At 44.3% G+C, this 21,940-nt stretch overlaps 1 protein-coding gene across 2 annotated transcripts in view; it reads left to right on the plus strand.

Moving 5' to 3' along the window:
• The first annotated feature begins 284 nt into the window (after positions 1–284).
• The window catches only part of PDE10A (phosphodiesterase 10A), a 1,160,934-nt gene continuing 1,139,278 nt past the window's right edge, over positions 285–21,940 (plus strand). For both annotated transcript variants that reach the window (XM_085612212.1, XM_085612213.1), the window contains exon 1: positions 285–883. In XM_085612212.1, the coding sequence (XP_085468338.1) occupies positions 373–883 (511 nt within the window). In that variant the 5' untranslated portion in view covers positions 285–372. The remainder of the gene's footprint in view (positions 884–21,940) is intronic.

Below are 21,940 nucleotides of genomic sequence, written 5' to 3' on the forward strand. Positions count from 1 at the left end.
GATGAGAAGAGAAGGTAAAAACGAGGAGCTCAGAAAATATAAGGAACGAAACTAACTAAAGGATTAGAAGGAAAGGGTGAAAAAACTCGAAATTAGAATGAGAAGTGAACAAGAAAAGAGAACGAAAGCAGAGGGGGCGAGCGACTTGTGTGACACGGGATGTTGTGCTTGGCAGCGGCCCCGGGGAGCTCCACGGAGAGAGCGGCCCCCGTGGGAGGCAGACACCGGCTTCTTGTTTTCCCTCCTCCCCGGTCCCTCCCTCTTTCTTCAGAGGCCGCCGTGCAGTTTCCTGCCTTCCAACGGGAGTGAAGAAGGGAGAGAGAAAGACAAGAGCCAGCCCCCGGCACCGCCCGCCATCTGGAGCAGAGGGGCATGTCCGAGGGGGCGCGGAGAGCAGCGCTCCCATCAGCAGCCGCGGCGGCGCCCTTAGCCCGCCCCTCCGCCCCCCGGCAGGCCGAGGCAGGAAGCAGCGCAGCGCTGCAGCAGCCGCAGCGCACACCCGCCGCCTCCTCCGGCAGCATCAGCAGCGCCGCGCAGCGCCTCCCGCACTGGCCGCTGCCCCGCACAGGGTGCGGGGAACCCGGCGCCGCCTGGCCCCGGAGCCAGGGCTCTCGTCACCACCTCCACCACTCCTGCTGCTGCCTCTGGTCCTACAACCTCCTGCGTGCAGCCGCCAGCCGGAGGCGCCGGACCGCCGCCCCGCTCCCGCACAAGGCGCTGCTCCTGGCCGCGGCGGGGCTGGGCTGCAGCCTCCTCCCGCCTCCGCGCAGGGTCCCCCTGGGGGGCTCCCGGCTCCGCGCCGCCTCCCTCCCCGCCATGGAGGATGGAGCCTCCCCGACAGCCGGCTGCTTCAGGAGGATCACGGACTGCTTCGTGAGCACAAGTAAGTGTCGCCTCGAGAAGGGCGCTGTGCAAGATTTGAAGTGCTGTACTCATGCCAAACACGCACGTGGTGGGGACTTAAGCTGCAGGCTTACTCTCTTGCACCCTATTGCGCAAAAGTGGCTGGCCACGAGCGAGAGTATTTCCAAAATCTTTAATCGCAGTTCAGTTATTCTCTGTCGGGCACAGATAAAACCTCTGCCTTCCCCTTTTACCATAATAAGTCTTGTTGTGCGCTCCAGCCTCAAGCTCAATACTGTCCGGATCGTGACGTCACGACCCACCACATACTATGGTATTTCTGAGTAGTCCGTTTCCACACTAGCCTTTACACTCTCCGCTAGATCTCGTGATCATAGTTCGCCTGGGTGTGTTTCTCGATGTCATGCCGAGTACCACACGCCCAGGATGTTAAGATTAGTTTACAACTTTGCAGGGTGTTGGGAATAAGTGGCAGCTGTCAGTGCATAAACTACTGTATGGTCAGGTGTACCCCCCTCCCCCAAAATCTTTCCCGCGGACATAAGTGAATGCAGATAACTTGTTTCCTAAAGTGCAACCTCCTTATAAGGGAGGCGACATGATGCAATATTTTTTCTGCAAATAGCACTTGGAGGAAAAAAGTACTTTGCATCCAGTTGTAGTGTATTGAAATGATCGATGTTAGCTTTTGTTAGCTTTGGTAAGACAGAGACCGCGATTTATTTTCAATCAATAGAAACTTTATTCGGTTTAAAAAAAAATCAAAGAATACAAGATTATATTTCACTTTAGATAAAATAAACATGTCTATGTAGAACATACTAGATCATAACTTAACAAAACTATAATCACTAGGTAGTTATAAATGTAAAAAAAACTCCATAAATTAGACATTATTTAAAATACAAGAATAAAATGACATGAGTTCACATTAAATATTATAAAAGGAATATCCAGCAGATAAAATCTACATAAAACAATATGACCAGGTCACAATCCCATATGAAATATACAAAGGCATGAGTGTCACAGTACTCTTAAGACATCATCTTTGAGCGTTTGAACCAAACATTCAGCAGAAAATGGCTCATTGCAAAGACAATCGGGTCAGAGGTATCTGTTTTTAGAGTTCTATATGCGATCAAAAAACGCGTAATTTTAAAATGTAAACAGATTGGGTGTATCCAGCACAGATTGGGTGTATCCTGCACTTACTTGCGAGGATATTAATACGTGGTGCAGAAGAAAAGGACACGTTCTTCGGTTTCAGGCCCTAGGCCACACACTGGGTACTTATCTGATGCTTGCTCTCTATGCCAGTCACCAAAGGTCCTTCGAGCCGAGGCAAGTAGCCCAGACGAAATCTCAGGTACAGACTCTTTGAAGTGGCAATGAAATCATATGTAGAAATAATTAAAATTTAAGACCGGGCTTAAAACTCAGAAATTGACTAGTCAAAAACCCTGCATTTGTGCTCAAGGTATATTGGTCATACACAAATTCCCAGTATTTAGCTTTCCCTATAGATATCACTGCCTTGCTTATCCCCTCCGGGTCATCCCATAAATGGGGCAGGCCAAGCAACTTAAAACAGGAAGCCACATGTTCCAGCCAGGGAATCTTATTGCCATTATTCATCCTCAACAACTCCTTCAGAGCCTCCCGATACTAGAGTAGCTCCGGTGTGGACCAGATTCGTAACCAGTGCACCAGAGGCTTGAGTGAGGCAATATCTGCAATTCTTTTGATGCCTGCATCGAAAAATGTGTGGGATAGTGGGGAGTAGAGACCTTGCAAAATCATTCTCCCCTACTACCACTGTATTAATGTTGGCATATCCCCATAGATTGAGAACCTAAAGACTTTGTCACAAGTACTTGTTTTAGCACAGAAACCTGCCTGTAGAGGTGAAAGAATACAGTTTGCTTCCATTCAGGCCTGTAATTTGTCCAATACTCGTGATTTTTTGTGTGTGCAGGTTGTCAATTAGACTAATGGGCCTATAGTTCACTGGACTGGAAGTGTCTCCTCACTTGCACACTGCAATAATGTCTGCGCCCCTCCAAGAGCTGGGAATTTCTCCACCTGCAGTGACGACATTTGATATAATATTAATGTGCGGTGCCCAGATTAGGGCCTCTGATTTGAACAGGTCACCAGGAATGGGAACAGGGTCCAGGAGCTCTTGCTGATTTTAATCGATTAACTGCCTTGCATGTGTCTTCAAGACTATAAGCTAGTTCAACATCTGTAGATGTACCATAGAGGAGAGTGTTTAGTGCTCTGGGCTCGGGTATAATAGCAGTAGTATCATCTTTGGCATAAAGTGCAGAAAAGTGATCCACCCACTTCTCTATCTGAATATGATAGTTAGGTTTGCTAATGCTGTCCAAACTTCCATGGGAAACGGTGATTTCTTTTGCCCTGTGAAATATGGATGTATCTTCCAAAACACGTCTATTTGTTTGTAGGCTTACACATAGACTGAAGTTTGTCTTCACACCGCCAGTGTTTTTGTTGTTCATTAAGATCTCCCTGGCTGCTCGAATACCAGGTGCACCGCCTGCATGCTCTCTGTCCAGTAGAGATTCTGAGATCACTGTGCAGATATCCAATGGCAGCCCCCTCTCACCCATCTGACTGTCCTAGGATGGGGATGGTGAAGTTTTCAGGGTGAGAGAGCCCATTGAAATCTCTGGTAGGCATTTTGTTTGGAGAACGAAGAGGAGTCCAAGGAGGGCAACACCCTCCAAATAATGTTCAATTTGTAGGTATGCCCTCAGAGACTCTACCGCCTCGTTGTAAGGTCATAGAGCATCTCTAGACTGCTCTAGTGTTTCAACAAAAATGTTTATTTTATACAAAATAACATTTTAAAACTGTTCAGTATAAAATTAAGGTAAGAAATAAAAAGGGAAGTGTGGCAAAATGGTACATGTAAGACAGGAAAAACGGCACTGGCCTTTTTGTACATCAATCTACCCACCACACCTTCATCTCCTGGAATGTTCCCTCATGAATTTGGAGCTGGTGCCCGCTTCCTCCATTCACGCCTATGTTCAAGGCCCACCACTTAATCATCGCGGCTGAACTGCTCCGGCTGTCCCCCCTACCTCTCCTAGAACCTGGACTGCCCATACATTACCCAGTTTATAAAAATATTTATATATGTCATGTCCGGTCACTGTGGTGTCTCGAACCTCCACAAATTATGTTGCCCAGCTATACAAGTACCCAACCACTCTGCCTCAAAGTTCCCACGTGCCGCCTTGATGCTACGGACCAGGTGTCTCGGAAATGAATTACTTTGTACACAAATGACCGAGAGAATTGAACTTTCAGTGTCTCGTTCCATTAGATATGGTCACATTGCTAATCTTTGCACTCTTGGCAATACATGTGTGGCTCGAGAAAAATAGTCACTCCCGTTTAAGATAGCGAGAAGATTCAAGGACTGATCTTTGAGCCTTCTGTTCATACTTTATCTCAGCAGTTCAAAAGAGTCTGCTGGGGAGATAAAATAGCAACAAAGCTCCAAGTCTGTTCGTTGGGCAATTTGCTGTAATCCCGATTGTGAAATGCTACGCAATGATATTTGATGTCATATCGGAGTAACCTGTGATCCCACCCAGAATGCATGTGGTGTTCTTAAAACAAATTAAAAAAAGCCTCTGTGTATTTTGGCGGATGTCGCTTTCCACATCAAGGTCCTGTCGTATTTGGAGCGTGGGTGTTTTGTGCTGCAAATTTCATACCAAGTGATCAGTAGAGGAATGTTTTCTTATTCATGCTGCTCATCTAAATAGGTGTGGGACAGGCTGTCCAATATTGGTCTTGCAGGGTTGAAACCGGTGCCAAATTTCAAGCTAACCATTGACTATGCATATTACTCCTGTTTAGTGTCAGTGTGTGTAAATTTGTGTCTGAACATTTGGTCTGGATCAAGTCCTTTCAGGCCAGCATTAGGCACCGCTAGTGTGGGGGCTCAATTCGTCCCTGGATTACCTCCAACCAGATAAAACTTGGCTCCCTCACGTTCACCCATGGGTAGCGATGCTAATGCATATTTTATTTAACACTGTGTTAGTTCATACCTAGTAGTGGAAGTGAGTGGACCGTTTTACTGCCCACTGGTTCTTGGATGTAGATGGTATAATTATCAGCTTTTAAGGGTAAATCCTTATATACGGTTGATACTTTGCCTTTAAAACGTCGGTACTGCCTGTCTTGTGAATTTATTTTGCGATGAGACAGACTTTAGGTTGATCAGTTGTTTTTAACTTGAGATATGTGGCTCCAAGAGAGTATCGGCGAGGAAGGATGCCGTATAAAATGTAAGGAGTGCAAGTTCGTTGGGTGGATAGTTATTTTATAATAGATTGAAATGTAAATAGGGAGAAATATGTTGGCATCAAATTGCCAAACAAGAGTACTTTGCACATGCAATGTTATTATGTTTGGCAATGCTATCAGATATGACTAGCATTTTCAGATTTTTGTTTTGTTGTGGTCTTAAAATGCTGGCTGACCTTACCTTGAATCCCAAAGCTCATGTTATGGGCACTGTTTTACAAACCACCATTAATCTATTGGAGGTGGGGTTATTGGTTCAGCCCTTCATCTACCCTTATTTCAATTTTTTTCCCCATGTCAAACATTTCATTGTGGACTTTGCATTTGTGTTTTGCATTACCCCAGCCATAACTGCGGTCCGTTCTTGGCTTGATAGCCCATTTTTTTCTCCCAGTGCATTAGGGCAATGCTACTTTTTCACTAGCTAATACATTTTCTTATATTTTACTTCAGTACATATTTTTGTGGCGATTGGACTGCTTTGTAGACTATTATTTGTAGCCAGAATTTAATGCTTTTCAAAATGAAGGTGCTTTCTCAAGATAAGGAATGGTTTGGCCGATAGATGTACAACATGGTCCTGTGCACACATACAAAATAAAATGCATAGATGTAATGTTATTCACAAATGATACGTTCAGAGTGCTTCTGTGACACTGGAAATTCTTTATTCTTTAAGAGAAACGCAACCAGCCGACACATGTTTCGTCGGGGAAAAGTAATCCCACGACTCTTCAGGGCTGTGAATAGTTGCTTGAGCGAAATGTATTCCCAAGACCGGTGATAAAATGCAGAGCAAAGTTGACAAGTGGGGCGCCACACACGCGATTGGATTTTGCCGCCAGGACGTGCCATTGCTTCTCATCTGAAATATTTATGGGGAACACATACCCGTGTTCGTCCCACTTGTCAACTTTGCTCTGAATTTACTCTTACCGCATTACGGTTGGATTCAGTCTACTCGTATGTCTAGTACCACTTGCGAACTACTTCTCGTCTTACTTGCGGCATTATTTCTTAGGAACCTCTATTTTAGATTCACTTGATGCCCCTTTATCTTTCCACTTCCACCTTGTACCCAGCCGGGTTGGAATTATCACCGGTCTTGGGAATACATTTCGCTCAAGCAACTATTCACAGCCCTGAAGAGTCGTGGGATTACTTTTCCCCGACGAAACACGTGTCGGCTGGTTGCGTTTCTCTTAAAGAATAAAGAATTTTCAGTGTCACAGAAGCACTCTGAACGTATCATTTGTGAATAACATTACATCTATGCATTTTATTTTGTATGTGTGCACAGGACCATGTTGTACTAGTTTGTTTTAGGGTCTTCCCTACACACATTGAGGGGTTATTCAGGGTCTCCCCTTCCTGTTTAGCACCATACGTACGTGTTCAACCAGACTCCCTATAAGCATATTTGCTGAGCGCCATCACTTCCTACTTACTGAAACCCTCAACTCCGTTTTTTTGGCCGATAGATGTGTTTATAGGGTGGGTTGAGCAATGTGTATTTTTTGTGGTGGTTACCATCCCTGCCTTGAATCCAACCATATTTTAGTTGTTTTTCTCTTACTCATGTTTTGTATATGTTTATCAATTCCCTTTTTATATCTGGTTAGAGAAAATTCAAATTTCCACTCATTGTGTGTCGTGGTGCTATATCAGGCTTTGCTATATATTGCACAGTCCGAGAAAGAACCCGTATCTAAAGTTTGCCTTCACTTAGTATTGGCTTGCACATTTATTGGCGTTAAATAATTTTTCTTTTTAAAATGTACAATTTGGGAGTAGTTTGACCTGCAAACATTTCAGAACTTCATCTTTGGAAAGGTTAGATCCCTTTAAGATTCCTAATACAGCACATTTGACTATCTTATCTCCCTTAGTTCACCATGACTACATCTCCCACTTTCTTGTATTTCCAAGTTTTTTTTTACCTCCGGTATCTATTCCATTCGTGTTTTCAGAGTTAACTTAGTCATATGTGGTCCCAAAAGACTACTACAGAACAGATCACTTGTTCCGTCTTTCCACATTGGTATGAGTAACTCCTTAAATCTGTTTTCACCCTTGAATCTTATTTCGCATACCTTAACGATGCTCCAGTTCACCTGGCTTCACCATATTACATATTCCTTTGAAACATTCAATGGTATTTTGGCACAGTGGTATCTGATGTGCATGCTTAAGGGCTGTTTGCTCTCTTTGCACCCTGTGGGGATGCTTGGAACAACCCCATCTTCCCTATCCGTAAGCTTGTTTAGAACATCCAAGTATCTAGACATTGCTGCATTCTTCTGTTTCCTCAATATTTACTGGGATGTTTTTGTACCCATCTCTTAGCACACTAAACCATGCAATGATTTAGAGGTTTGGTGCTCTCAGTCCTGCATCAAGGCAAAAAGAATAATCTGCTGGGACAGGGAGATCACGTTGGACCATCACACTGCCCCCCCCCCCCGAATCCACATCATAAGCTGAGCATAATGTTTCTTAAGTGTGGAGAGAGTTGATACATCACATCAAGTGCTGTCGACAATAAGTTATGCCATTTTTAGAAAAGCTTAAGTTAAAAGAATAGCTCAGGAAGGGGAAGACCAGAGCATGACTTGATGGTTTCAGGCCGTGAGGGCAAAGAGCATGGGACAAAACTACAGCAATTGCAAGGGGATAACGGCAAAGCTTAGATCTCACTGCAAAGTATGGAGCTAAACACCCTGTTGCAAATAACACTGGCTTGGCTCTTCATCTACACTTGTGAAAAGAAAATGCACAGCAACTTCTGCAAACTGATGTGATACCTCGTTTGCTCCTGTTTTCTTCTAAAAAAAAAAAAATTCTCGGAGTTTTATATAGCCTGAACTTGACCCGCAATCGGGTATCAGAGCGCTTTACATAGCACCAGTTGCGTTACATGAGGACACATTCGTGTTTTTGTTAGGCACGGGAGATTGAGTGATTTGCCCAGAATCACAGGATGTTCAGCATCATTGCTGAGACTCGAGCCCGGTTCCCCAGGTTGGAGGTCGACCGCCCTAGCCGTTCGGCCAACTCCTCTCCTCTTGTTGTTTGACCTTTTAAGCAAGCAGATAGTACAGAAAACAGCGCAGGTAACAACTTGGGCAAAATGGCAACAAGCCTGACTTCAGCTCTGCTCCTAAATAGTTTTGGTACCAAAGCTAGCACAAGTGCTGACAGTGCTGGTTTATCACTACCGTAAAGGCCTACGTTACCCAATAACTCCTGGATGGCAGTCTCTATCTTTGTGTTTGTCTTTTGGCAGACCAAGGAACAAAGAGTTAATAAAAAAGCACCTCAACCGGAGCAGTACTATACAACAAATGCACTTGAGTATGGATAGTGAGACTTAGTACCGTTACATGCACTTACATTCATGCTTTCGACCCTGAAATGTTGAACTATCTATTAGAAAAAGTGCAAAGCAAAGAGGACAAAGCACTTCCTGCTTGTGCTAACTGTATATGAATATTCCCAGAGTGCTCCCATTTTAATACAATTTTGGGGCCAAGTTCAAAGGCACTTAGGAGTACATAAGAGTCCTATATGAGTACTTCTTTATGCACTCCACAATGCCTTTGCGAATAGCGTGTGTGTGTGTGTGTGTGTGTGTGTGTGTGTGAGTTGTTATTTATTTGCTTGCCTGTGTCCCAGACTAATTGGTATTGTTGAAGTCCTAAAAATGGGTGTGAAGTGGTATGCTATCTTCTTTACCTCAAAACTCCTGTTGTTGCTTGGGTGTTGTGGGGTGATCTTGGGTAAGTCAAAGGGGGCTATTTGTGGTCCTAGAAATACCCTCTTGATTTTTCCACACTGTCTTATTTGGAAGCAAGGGATTCCCTCACTAGCCTTGTGTTGGACGCCAAGTGATGCTTAGCTGTTCCTTCCAAGTTAAAATGATTTCTTGAGTTAACTGTGAAAGAATGTTCTGCTGATCCAGGTATTTTGGGGCTTCAGGCCTGCGTGCACGTCTAATGCCTAAACCCTTGGCATGACGACAAGGCTGTCTCCTAGTCTGTAATGCCTCTGATCTCATGCCCTACTCAGACTAAAGTGAAGGTTTGAGGCTGCTACTGCCCTAACCCTGAACATGCCGGGGAAATGTTTGTGCCAGTCTAATGATGCAGTTATAAGCTGGTTCATCTAGAAGAGGCAAATCTCCCTGGAGGGGCTCTTCTGGAACAGGGGTGTCTGTCATGGGTACGGGAATGCTGCATTCTGTCCAGATTGACAGGATAATTAAAGACAATGGAAAGAAATGTGCAGCAAATCATACATAAAAAGGCGGCACACCACAGATTTGTCTTTTTCTGGTCCCTATTTTTGGTGGACCTAGAACTCTGTGCACTGAACAGTTCCTGTGCTTTCACTTTAAACATGGTTAAATTGGCTTACCAAAACTGATATATTTAACTTGCCTACAAGTCCCTAGAATATGGTGACACAAATGCACCCATGGCTTTGCAGTTAAATGTCACCTGTGTACTGCAGCACCCATTGTATTATCCACAGAGTAGGCCTGGAAAACACGGCTTATGGTCTACCATGTGTAGCCTGACTGCAGCAGCCTAAAATCTGCTGTCAAACCTGTTAAAGTAGCCTTTTTTTACATGTGGGAAACCATGCTTTTAATCATTGTCATCCTTAAGTACACCTTGTCGTCCACAAGATAAGGTGCCTGATATGTAAAAGTGGAATATGCACAAAACTAAAGTTGGCATGTTCCTCCTATGACTGGCCCCCAAGCCTATTTTCATTGGCAGCGCTGTAGCTGAATCTTAGAAAATGTTAAAGTGTAGATTATACACTTAAATCAGTAACTGGTAGCAGGCCACTGCTACAAACCTCATACAAAGACCATTTTCAATATTTAGTAACATTTAATTTTTGACAAATATGTAGGAAAAGTAACTTTTCGAAGCCCTGTAAAAAAAAAAAAGAAAACAAGCCGGGGACTTATAAGACAAGCAAACAACAAATGAAAATAAACAAACATCACTTACCTTAGAGCTTCGGAAAGCGCTCTGCACATCCCAGCAACAGACACGAAAATAAACCTGAGAACGTCCATGAAAAAAAAAAAACACGCCCACCAGTGAATAAGGGACGGGCTTCAAAAAAGAGAAAGAAGCGAAAAAACACTCCCCCGAATCCGAAAAAGTCTGGACTTGTTTGGAGAGACAAAGCTCTTATCCAATGGCTGACCAGCATTTAAGAGGCCAGCCAATGGAGAAGAGGGGGAAGATGGGCGGGTTCAAGCCCCACTTCTGAAAAATGTTAAATCTCGTGAGCGAGACTGCGCAAGCGCAGCCTTCGCTAGCCGAGACCTAAAAAGGAGTTAAAGTGAAATAAAACAATTGGCTAGACTCACACAAAGTGGGGAAGCCGAGATTGATCCCAAGTTTTCTGGTTTCACATTATGCAAATCAGCCACTAAAAGTGCAAGCTTCACTTCCCCCCCCTACACCCACATTACAGTCCTCCACCCCACCATCACCCTCTCTCTCCCACACTGCCACCTTGCTGACATCAATGCAACCTTGGTCACACCACAGATCAAACTTTTTTTCCCTTGGGAACATTTTTGTGAGTACCCATCCTGTAAACAAATGTCTAAGCTCAACTGTAGAAGCGTTTTTTTCTCCTCCTGTGCACTACATATATATAAATCGAATAATAAGGAAGAAGAAATGGGGCATGTCTTGGAGGAGACCCAGGCAGTTCTGTGCACAGCAGTTAAACACACGCTGACTCCCTGGCACTTACTCGCCGTTCTTTCGCTCTGTCGTTATTCAGTCCGTCTTGCAGCTCATTTGAGAAATGTACTACCAGCTGACAGAGCACCCTACTGACACAATAAAGCGGTGAGATGCATCATTGCTGCCATTGTCTGTGCACCCATTTCTCCCAAGGAACCAACCATGCGTGGTACACCTTCCCAAATCAACTGCACGGGTCGAATTCTAGCAAAATGCGTCAGCTACGAAGCCAGATTAGGAGATCCGCTTTTCGCTTTTACTAAATTCAAATTCTTATGGGAGTGGAAAGAAGCAAAAATTCCGTTATTTTTTGTGCGTGAGTTTTTTCCGTTTAGCGGTCTATGCTTTTTTCAGAGTTAGAGTGTCGCAGGATGTGATGTACCCACTGGCTGGAGCGTATGCATTCCTTAGATTCTAGTCACCATCGTGTAGATGGTGAGCAGGAAGTAGTGTGTCCATTTGCCCTGGTCCACGTGTTCCTGGGTGCATGGCCTGTATGCATGTTTTAGGAGGAGAGGTTCTATGATCTTTCGTATTGGTTTTTGTGAAGATGAAAGAAAGGTCCTTTCTGACGTATTTTTACGCAGTGTTTTGGGCGGTGCGCATGGCGAGGTCTTAGCATGAGGCCAGCATTATTAGATATTTTACTGAATTCTCAGTCCGTGGCAACCTATCATTATGGAAGCGTCTCTCTTATTCTAAACCCTTGTGTGACGTGCTCTCTCTGAAAATATTAGCGGGCGGAACCCTAACAATGAGGGAGCGGGAGGCAGCACGTGCCGCCTCGAGGCAAACCTTTGTTCACGGGACGTAAGAAGCGAAGGCGTGGGACTGGAGTAACCTGGGTTGGGTTACTGTCACAAACGAGGACGTCAGCGAGGCCACGAGGTGTTGAGAGACGAATGGCCTTGTTTTTGCAACGCTGAAACTTCTCTGTTGCTTTTTACCCACCTTTTAAAATTGGCGGTCTTGCTTGCTTGTTCCTCTGACCCCTGCCCTCTTGTCTGATCAACAAGTTGACGCGCAGCGCTTCGTAACCATTGGCATTCCAATCAAGCCCCTTTTAAGCACGTAACTCTGGTTCAGTATTTATCAGACAGTTTACGAGAGAAACGTATTATCCCTTTTTATGTTAATGTTATCTGGCATTTATGTCATGGAAAGCTTTCACTAGTGTGGCACGCTATCTGCTATTACCGGCGTACTGGTACGTTTGGTTGGAGATGTGTGTGTGTGTGATTGATTGGTTTGATGAGCGGCTAAGTCCTGGCACGTGGTCTGGTCACATTGCTACGGACTTGATACTGCAAGTACGCATGCAGTGTTAATAGAGGTATGTGACAGGAACTATGGCAAACTTCATGCAGCGTTTAATGTTAATATAGATAGATACCCACCAAAAAGCGCCTCAACACCTCATCAGGGGTAGCAAATGCTGTATGAATACAAAAATGTCCCTCTTCTATCCCTCCACTATCCTTCTCCATCCAAATAACAGACTAACACCGCTCCAGTTCATTTCATATTTCACTATACTAATTCATCACTAATCCTTTTGGGTTCCGGAGTAGCGTGCTACTCGCCGAATATGCAATTCGACGCCTTGTCACCCGTAGTAAGTGCTATATAAATGCAATTGCAATTCAGTACAATACAGGATTGCCGGGCAGTAGTACTCGGACACACTCATCCATATACATAACTCGCTGCAAAGATATTTAGCAGGATCACCCTTTTTTTTTTTTTTTTTTTTTTTAACCTGGATATTAATCAACACAAATCATTACTAGATTTGACACCTAAGGGAGGAGCCACCACCCTAACAAGGAGGGGACAGCACTCTGCAGATACTCTGTAAAGGTTAGAAGATGTTAATCTTTAGTGATATATATGAACATTACCTTGTCTTTCTCATATGGGCATAATAAGCCACTTTTAATAAATCATATAATTTGCTGAACAGTTGTATATATTATGAAAACTGTATGTCGTTTCTAGCTGCTGACCAAAGACCGTGTAGTTATTGTTAGACTCACACTTTTCTGTACATCGATGTTTTTACTTGCTTGTCTAACACTGACAACACTAACTCTACCTGCATTGTGTGTATGCATGTGTGTGTGTGTGTGTGTGTGTATATATATATATATATATATATTTCACCTAAAAAACCATAGGTTTCACACATGTTATAGTTAGGTGGATATTTCACTTGTAAAAAACCAATGAAATTCCCCCGTTATAGTTAGTTCAGATAACTATAACTCGTGCGCCCGCAATCCACTGCTCATGATGTCACACATTAGATCACTCATGACATGGTCAGTGGCATCACTCATGACATCATCCTTGTGATAGAGTGGCGGTCGCGCGAATTATAGTTATCTGAACTAACTAGAACGGGAGTAACGTGTGTGAAACCTATGGTTTTTTCAGTGAATTTGTACGTTTTTTTTAAATGATAAGTTATGTATATTTTTTTTATATTTTTATTTTACAATAAACTACGTATATTTTTTGGGGGGTTTTCACCGTGCGCGCACGGTGCGCGCACCCCTGCGATTTAAAAAAAAATGTTTTTTTTGCCTTCGGGACAAAGGCTAGGGGGTCAGGAACTCTCTACCCTGCCCCCTTTTCACGTTCGCCACCTTCCTTTTTCACTCTCGCACTGAAAACAAACAAAATGGCGGCTGACACTTCCTGATTTAGACCGATTCGAACGTTGACTAACATGTAACCACCAATCAGAATTACGCTCGCGCACGTTAGGGTGCTCGCACGGTGCGCCCCACCTATTTTGAAAATTTCGCGAGGATTCGTCAACCGGCGCCAAAGTTATTCCAAATAGAATGTTGCGGATTTCCTATGTAAACACGGTCCTAACTATAACTATCTACTGGCGACTGCCAGTAGATAATATGAGTGTATGTGTGTGTGTGTGTGTGTATATATATATATATATATATATATGTATATATATATATGTGTATATATATATATATATATATATATATATATATATATATATATATATATATATTCACTGAAAAAACCATAGGTTTCACACATGTTATAGTTAGCTGTACATTTCACTCGTAAAAAACCAATGAAATTCCCGCGTTATAGTTAGTGCAGGCAACTATAACTCACGCAACCGCAATCCTCTGCTGATGCTAATACTGTATTTCGACACTTATTTGCCCATGTCTTCTTCCATTAAATTTTAGCTATACATATATTACAAATATTTTTTTTTCATAAAGACACATATGTCATCAGCAGAAGATTGCGGTCGCGTGAGTTATAGTTGCCTGCACTAACTATAACGCGGGAATTTCATTGGTTTTTTACGAGTGAAATGTACAGCTAACTATAACATGTGTGAAACCTATGGTTTTTTCAGTGAATTTGCAAGGTTTTTTTAATGCTAACTCCTAACTATAACGTGTGTGAAACCTATGGTTTTTTCAGTGAATTTGTACAGTTTTTTAAATGCTAAGTTACTTTACGCCATTCGTGGCGTGCGCGCCCAGTTAACGCAGTTCATTCCGTGCGTGCACGGTGCGCTTCGCGCACCGTGCGCGCACAGTGAGCACGCGGTGCGCTTCGCGCACCGCGCGCCCACTTTACGCAGTTAGTGCCGTGCACGCACGGTGGTCACGCGGTGTGCTGCGCGCACCGCGTGCCCACGTTAAGCGGGATGGGCCATGTACGCACGATGCGCTTCGCGCACCGTGCGCACATGGGGGACATATTATGCGCATCTTTGTGAAATGTATTCTTTGTTAAATTCATAGTTGTAATATGCCATGCACAAATGGTGCCCTTCGGGCACCGTTTGCACACGGGGTGGGGAGAATGTGGATAATTTTTTTTTTTATAAATTTTTACCGTACGCGTACGGTAAGCGTAATCGGCGATTTTCCCAAAAAAAAAAAAAAAAAATTTTTTTTTTGGGCTTGGGGGTGGTTTGGGGACCCCTGTATCAATGCTGGGTGGTTAGGATCTCATGAAACTGCCTCTTTACAAATTTTTGGGGTTCGTTTTTGCTGCCCAACTCAGGGAGCGAGAGAGAAAATGGCGGCCGCCGCTTCCTGGTTTCGACCGATTAGAATGTTTACTAAGAGCTAAGAGCCAATCAAAATCGCGCTCGCGCACGCCACCGTACGCGTACGGTAAGCGCACCGTAAGCGCACCGTAAGCTGGCTCGGATATATATATTGATTTAAATGCTATTTTCTCAGAATCTACTGAACAGATTTACACCAAACCTACAAAAGGCACTTCCTTGACCTGAGGACTACCTCTCTGCCAAATTTCTAGTAATTCTGTTCAGCTGTTCGGGCTGTAGCTGTGTCTAAAGGTCCTATGGAAAAATGCATGGGAAAAACGCGTTTTGGGACCCCCCTTTTATCTCAGCCCCCGCTTCACGAATCCCCCCGAGACTTTCAGGGTAGGAGCGGAGCGTAGCGCCCCACCTATTTTGAAAAATTCGCAAGGATTCGTCAACCGGCGCCAAAGTTATTCAAAATAGAATGTTGAGGATTTCCTATGGAAACGTGGTCCTAACTATAACTACCTACTGGCGACCGCCAGTAGGTAATATATATATATATATATATATATATATATATGTATGTGTATATATTATCTACTGGCGGTTGCCAGTAGATAGTTATAGTTAGGACCGTGTTTCCATAGGAAATCTGAAAATTCTATTTTGAATAACTTTGGCGCCTGTTGACGAATCCTCGCGAAATTTTCAAAACTAATGGGGCGCTCCGCTCAGCTCCTACCCTGAAAGTCTCGGGGGGATTAGTCAAGCGGGGGCCGAGAAAAAAGGGGGGTCCCAAAACGTGTTTTCCCCATGCATTTTCCCATAGGACCTTTAGTCGAAGGTACAGCCCGAACGGCTGAACAGAATTACTTGAAATTTGGCTAAGATGTAGTCCTCCAGTCAGGGATGTGCCTTTTGCATATATGGAGTCAATCTGTTCAGTAGTTCCTGAAAAAATTGCAGTTAAAGTACATAAATATCTATAGCCGCGCACGGTGCGCGCACCCTAACGTGCGCGAGCGTAATTCTGATTGGCGGTTACATGTCAGTCAACGTTCAAATCGGTCTAAATCAGGAAGTGTCGGACGCCATTTTGTTTGTTTTGAGTGCGAGAGTGAAAAAGGAAGGTGACGAACGTGAAAAGGGGGCAGGGTATAGAGTTCCTGACCCCCTAGTCTTTGTCAGGGGGTCCCTGAAGGACCCCGAAGGCAGAAAAAAACATTTTAATTTTTTTTTAATAAAAATCGCGGGGTGCGCGCACGGTGAAAAACCCACAAATTTTTTTTAATACGTAGTTTATTGTAAAATAAATATATATTAATAAATACATAACTTAGCATTTAAAAAACCATACAAATTCACTGAAAAAACCATAGGTTTCACACACGTTATAGTTAGGAATTAGCATTTAAAAAACCTTGCAAATTCACTTTAAAAACCTTAGGTTTCACACATGTTCTAGTTAGGTGGACATTTCACTCGTAAAAAAACAATGAAATTCCCCCGTTATAGTTAGTTCAGATAACTATAACTCGCGCGACCGCCACTCTATCAAAAGGATGATGTCATGATGTCATGAGTGATGCCACTGACCATGTCATGAGTGATGTAATATGTGACGTCATCACCATTGTATTGCGGGCGCGCGAGTTATAGTTATCTGAACTAACTACAACGGGGGAATTTCATTGGTTTTTTTACGAGTGAAATGTCCACCTAACTATAACATGTGTGAAACCTATGGTTTTTTTAAGTGAATATATATATATATATATATATATATATATATATATATATATATATATATATATATATATATATATATATATATATATATATATATATATATATATATATATATCCAAACACATAGAGTTGTCCCCAAGAAGGAGCCCACAGCAGAAAGGTAAGTTCTTGGCGTTTTATTGATGTAAGCTGCAGCCTCTCAGACAAAACGAGTCTCCTTCGTGAACAAGTCTTTAACGCCGACGTGTTTAGTGCACTGCGTGCACTTATTCATGGGCAGACTCAGGAAACAGCAAAGACATGCAGCTCCCAGCGCTTAAATCACCTGTAACACTCGTCACAGTGGGCGGGGCAACACCGTTGCCTTCTGGTCTTGGTGGTTCTTGTAGCGCCGGGATAAATGATTTCCAGTGAATTTGCATGCGTGCTGCTGATGATTCAAATAAAACCACAGTGGGCTGGTGAAACGTCTTGTACTTGAGGGATTGCACCATATAACTCACATCTCGCGCCTCTCCGCTCATGAATGCTGACATCGATTGGTGCCAGCAAAGACCGTGAACACACGGCGAGTCTTCCTTCGCGGCAGGACTGGCCGCTACAAATCCAAACACATAGAGTTGTCCCCAAGAAGGAGCCCACAGCAGAAAGGTAAGTTCTTGGCGTTTTATTGATGTAAGCTGCAGCCTCTCAGACAAAACGAGTCTCCTTCGTGAACAAGTCTTTAACGCCGACGCGTTTCGTGCACTGCGTGCACTTCTTCATGGGCAGACTCAGGAAACAGCAAAGACATGCAGCTCCCAGCGCTTAAATCACCTGTAACACTCGTCACAGTGGGCGGGGCAACACCGTTGCCTTCTGGTCTTGGTGGTTCTTGTAGCGCCGGGATAAATGATTTCCAGTGAATTTGCATGCGTGCTGCTGATGATTCAAATAAAACCACAGTGGGCTGGTGAAACGTCTTGTACTTGAGGGATTGCACCATATAACTCACATCTCGCGCCTCTCCGCTCATGAATGCTGACATCGATTGGTGCCAGCAAAGACCGTGAACACACGGCGAGGCTTCCTTCGCGGCAGGACTGGCCGCTACAAATCCAAACACATAGAGTTGTCCCCAAGAAGGAGCCCACAGCAGAAAGGTAAGTTCTTGGCGTTTTATTGATGTAAGCTGCAGCCTCTCAGACAAAACGAGTCTCCTTCGTGAACAAGTCTTTAACGCCGACGCGTTTCGTGCACCAATCGATGTCAGCATTCATGAGCGGAGAGGCGCGAGATGGGAGTTATATGGTGCAATCCCTCAAGTACAAGACGTTTCACCAGCCCACTGTGGTTTTATTTGAATCATCAGCAGCACGCATGCAAATTCACTGGAAATCATTTATCCCGGCGCTACAAGAACCACCAAGACCAGAAGGCAACGGTGTTGCCCCGCCCACTGTGACGAGTGTTACAGGTGATTTAAGCGCTGGGAGCTGCATGTCTTTGCTGTTTCCTGAGTCTGCCCATGAAGAAGTGCACGCAGTGCACGAAACGCGTCGGCGTTAAAGACTTGTTCACGAAGGAGACTCGTTTTGTCTGAGAGGCTGCAGCTTACATCAATTAAACGCCAAGAACTTACCTCTCTGCTGTGGGCTCCTTCTTGGGGACAACTCTATGTGTTTGGATATATATATATATATATATATATATATATATATATATATATATATATATCTCTCTCTCTCTCTTGCTGGACTTTCCAATCAAAGTGCATGCCAGATTGCATGAAAGTCCGTGTAGATGTTGGAACAAACTTAGCTACAGGGTACTGTTAATTTCACAGGTGACTAGGTGTTGCCAGGGTCGGAGCTATGTGTGTGGTGCATATATTTTATATATTCATTTAATCCTCCTTACTGGCTATCGCCAGAAGGTAGTTATAAGTAGGACCATCTCTCCATAGGAGAATTGTGTTTTTACTTGCCTATATTTTTGGCGCTGTTTGACGAATCCTCACAAAATGTGCCCCCAAAAAGTGTGCCGGTGCTTCTAGTTGTGCATGAAAAGTTTCAGCGTGATTCGTCCAGTGGGGGCTGATGAAAGGGGGGGGGGGGTGTCACCAAAGTGTGTTTCCTATGTTAATTCCCTTAGGAATGTTAGACACAACTACAGCCCGAACCACTGGACGGAATTATACCAAGTATGGCAGAAAGGTAGCTCTTGGTCCAGAAAGAGTGCTTTTTGTTATTTGGTGAAAATCCGCTCAGTAGTTTTGTAGTTGTAAAAAAAAAAAAAAAAAAATTTGTATATCTAGCATGGCAAATCTTCCCAATCTCTTGTAGAGATCTGATTGGCTGCCAGCATTTCAACCAGGAAGTGTTGGCAGCCAAGCTGAGTCACATAAGTGAAAAAGGGGGGGGCATGGTTGGAATAGCCTGACCCTTCTAGCTCTGATCCTAGGGTTCTGTAGGGACCCCCAGCAGGGTACGAAATAAATATATTTTGTAATTTGCAGCAAAATCGCAACTGAGTTGTGAATTTGTGGCAAAATGATAACACCAACAACAACAAAAAAGGTGGGCTTCCGCGCTTGTTTACTGTATAGCCTCCGGGTGGGCCAAGTCCCGGGAGCATAAAAAAGAAAAGGAAGGGGGTGCAGGCGACCCCACCTCCTCCCTTCTGGGGCTCTTATGAGCCCCAGGGACCATCACCTCCATGGGGAAAAAAAACAAAGGGGAAACCCTCCCCAGCCATTTATGGTGCCCACCCTTGGGACATACCTGTTTTGCTGTTGCTTGGTGGGAGCTGTAACTCCTCTCCCAGCAATTGGGAGCTCTCCGAATGCTCCTGCTTGCTGGAAGTAGAGTGTTATGCTGTTTTCATGCCCGCAAGCATGCGGGCAGGGAAATAGTGGAAAGATTGCTCTCGCACACAAGGAGCTGCATTTCTAGCAGATCCCTGTGTGAGCGAGCAATTCCAGCTCCCGCAGAAGGCCGTTAGCCGGCTACCCCGTGGTCCCCAACATGCTCACTGGATGGGCTTAGGACACCCAGGGACACCTGGCTGGGACCCAGGTAATGGGGCCCCTGGTGCCAAAATTGGCCAGGGAGGGGGGGGGGCGCTCGGCCCTCACCCATTAGGTTTTGATGGGCCGTTTAGGCCCTGATGTTAATTTCACAGAAATGAAACCTCAACGGGTAGTACATACAAATATAAACCTAGCAGGTGCCATAGTTGAAGCTCCACTTACGTTAAGGAGAAATGATCCTACCTCCAGGGCTTGGTCACGGGAAAGCAGATGTGTTTTCTCTGTAATTCCATATTGAAAAACGATCTGAAATGTTTTGTGGAGGTAAATACATCGTTGATCTAATGGAGCACATTCTGTGTGTGACTGTGACAAGTGTTTTTTTTTTTTTTTCGTCCTTTCCTGATTAGAGCAGAGTCCATGGTTCTCCATTTAAATTACTACGAGTATGGTAGTAGAAGTTGTTGGTGGGACTTAGTTTTCTACAGAATTTTTTTTGTTTTGCTAATAATAACTTTGTCTCCATTTACGAATCTTCACAATTTATTTCAAGACTAATATGCCAATCACGTCAGCTGCTGTCTTGAAAGTTTCGGGGTGATCTAGCAAGTGGGGGGTGGAGAAAAAGGGGAGTTCCCAAAATGCTTTTTCCCTATGCAATTTCCCATAGGGATTTTAGATGCGACTACAGCCGAACACCAAGACTGCATTGCCCCAAATTTGGTAGAAATCTAAATCTTGGTCCAGAAAGAGTGCTTTTAAAAATTTGGTGTAAATCTGTACTGTTGATTTGGAGCTGTACATCTTTTTTCTTTAATATCTAGAGATGCGGATCCACCGTGGCGGAGCCACAGATTCACGCTAACAGCAGTGCCGTGATTGGCTGACCGCAACCTGGGCAGAACGTTGTGCCTGCCATTTTGTGCATTGGTAGTGTAAATCTGTACTGTTGATTTGTGGGTGTACATCTTTTTTCTTTAATATCTAGAGATGCGGATCCACCGTGGCGGAGCCACAGATTCACGCTAACAGCAGTGCCGTGATTGGCTGACCGCAACCTGGGCAGAACGTTGTGCCTGCCATTTTGTGCATTGGTAGAGTTACCCAGACCCCATTGGACTGATAGAGGGGTGGTCTGTGAGGGGCCACTCATGGGCAAGAATTTTCTTTTTGTGTGAGGGTCCACGGACTCACTGTGACGCAAAGCACGACCGCCCCTGTGTGCTTCACGGCAGATCCGTGGATCCAGACCCAATTAAAAAAATACATACACCAACTCTCAGATCAACACACCTACGCATACAGCCACTCACACACCAGCAAAACCATTCTCACAGCCACTCACAAACCCACTAACACCAGCACACCCACCCGCCCATACAGTCACTCGCACACCGATACAGCCACTCACACACCTGCTCACAGACCCACAAAACCACTCTCACACCCACCCACTCACCCACACCCACTTACACATGCCCACTCACCCACAATACCACTCACACAGCCACTCACAGATCCATAAAGTCCCACACACAGCCACTCACAGATCCATAAAGTCCCTCACACACCCACTCACATCCACACAACCACTCACACTCCCATACAGCCACTCGCACATGTACAAACCACTTGCCGACCCACACAGCCACTCGCAGACCTACACAGCCACTCGCAGACCCAGGCGGCCACCCACTCACAGTCCCACTCAGACCCACACAGCCACTCAAACTGACAGTCGCTCACATGCACACCCACTAACACACACCCACCCACACTACCACACCCATACAGTCACTCACACACCCCTTCACCGATACACTCACACACCCATACAGTCACGATACAGCTACTTGCACACTCACTCAGGCCCACAAACCAATCCAACACCCACTTGCACACTCACAGAGCCACTCACACAGACAGCGAGGCACTTAAAGAAATTGCAGAATCATAGGCTTCTATTAAATGTGTTGTTGATTTACTATTGAATCTGTGTTTTTTGTTTGGAATGGATTTAAGTTTTTAGTGTTAAAATATACAGGTACTATGAATGTGTGAATAAAATGTATTTATAAACTTGTGAAAATGTATATTAGTAAATTGAACTTATGGGTCAAATTGTAGTGT

The sequence above is a fragment of the Triturus cristatus genome, chromosome 6 (genome assembly GCF_964204655.1).
Source record: "Triturus cristatus chromosome 6, aTriCri1.1, whole genome shotgun sequence".
NCBI classification, from domain to species: Eukaryota; Metazoa; Chordata; class Amphibia; order Caudata; family Salamandridae; genus Triturus; species Triturus cristatus.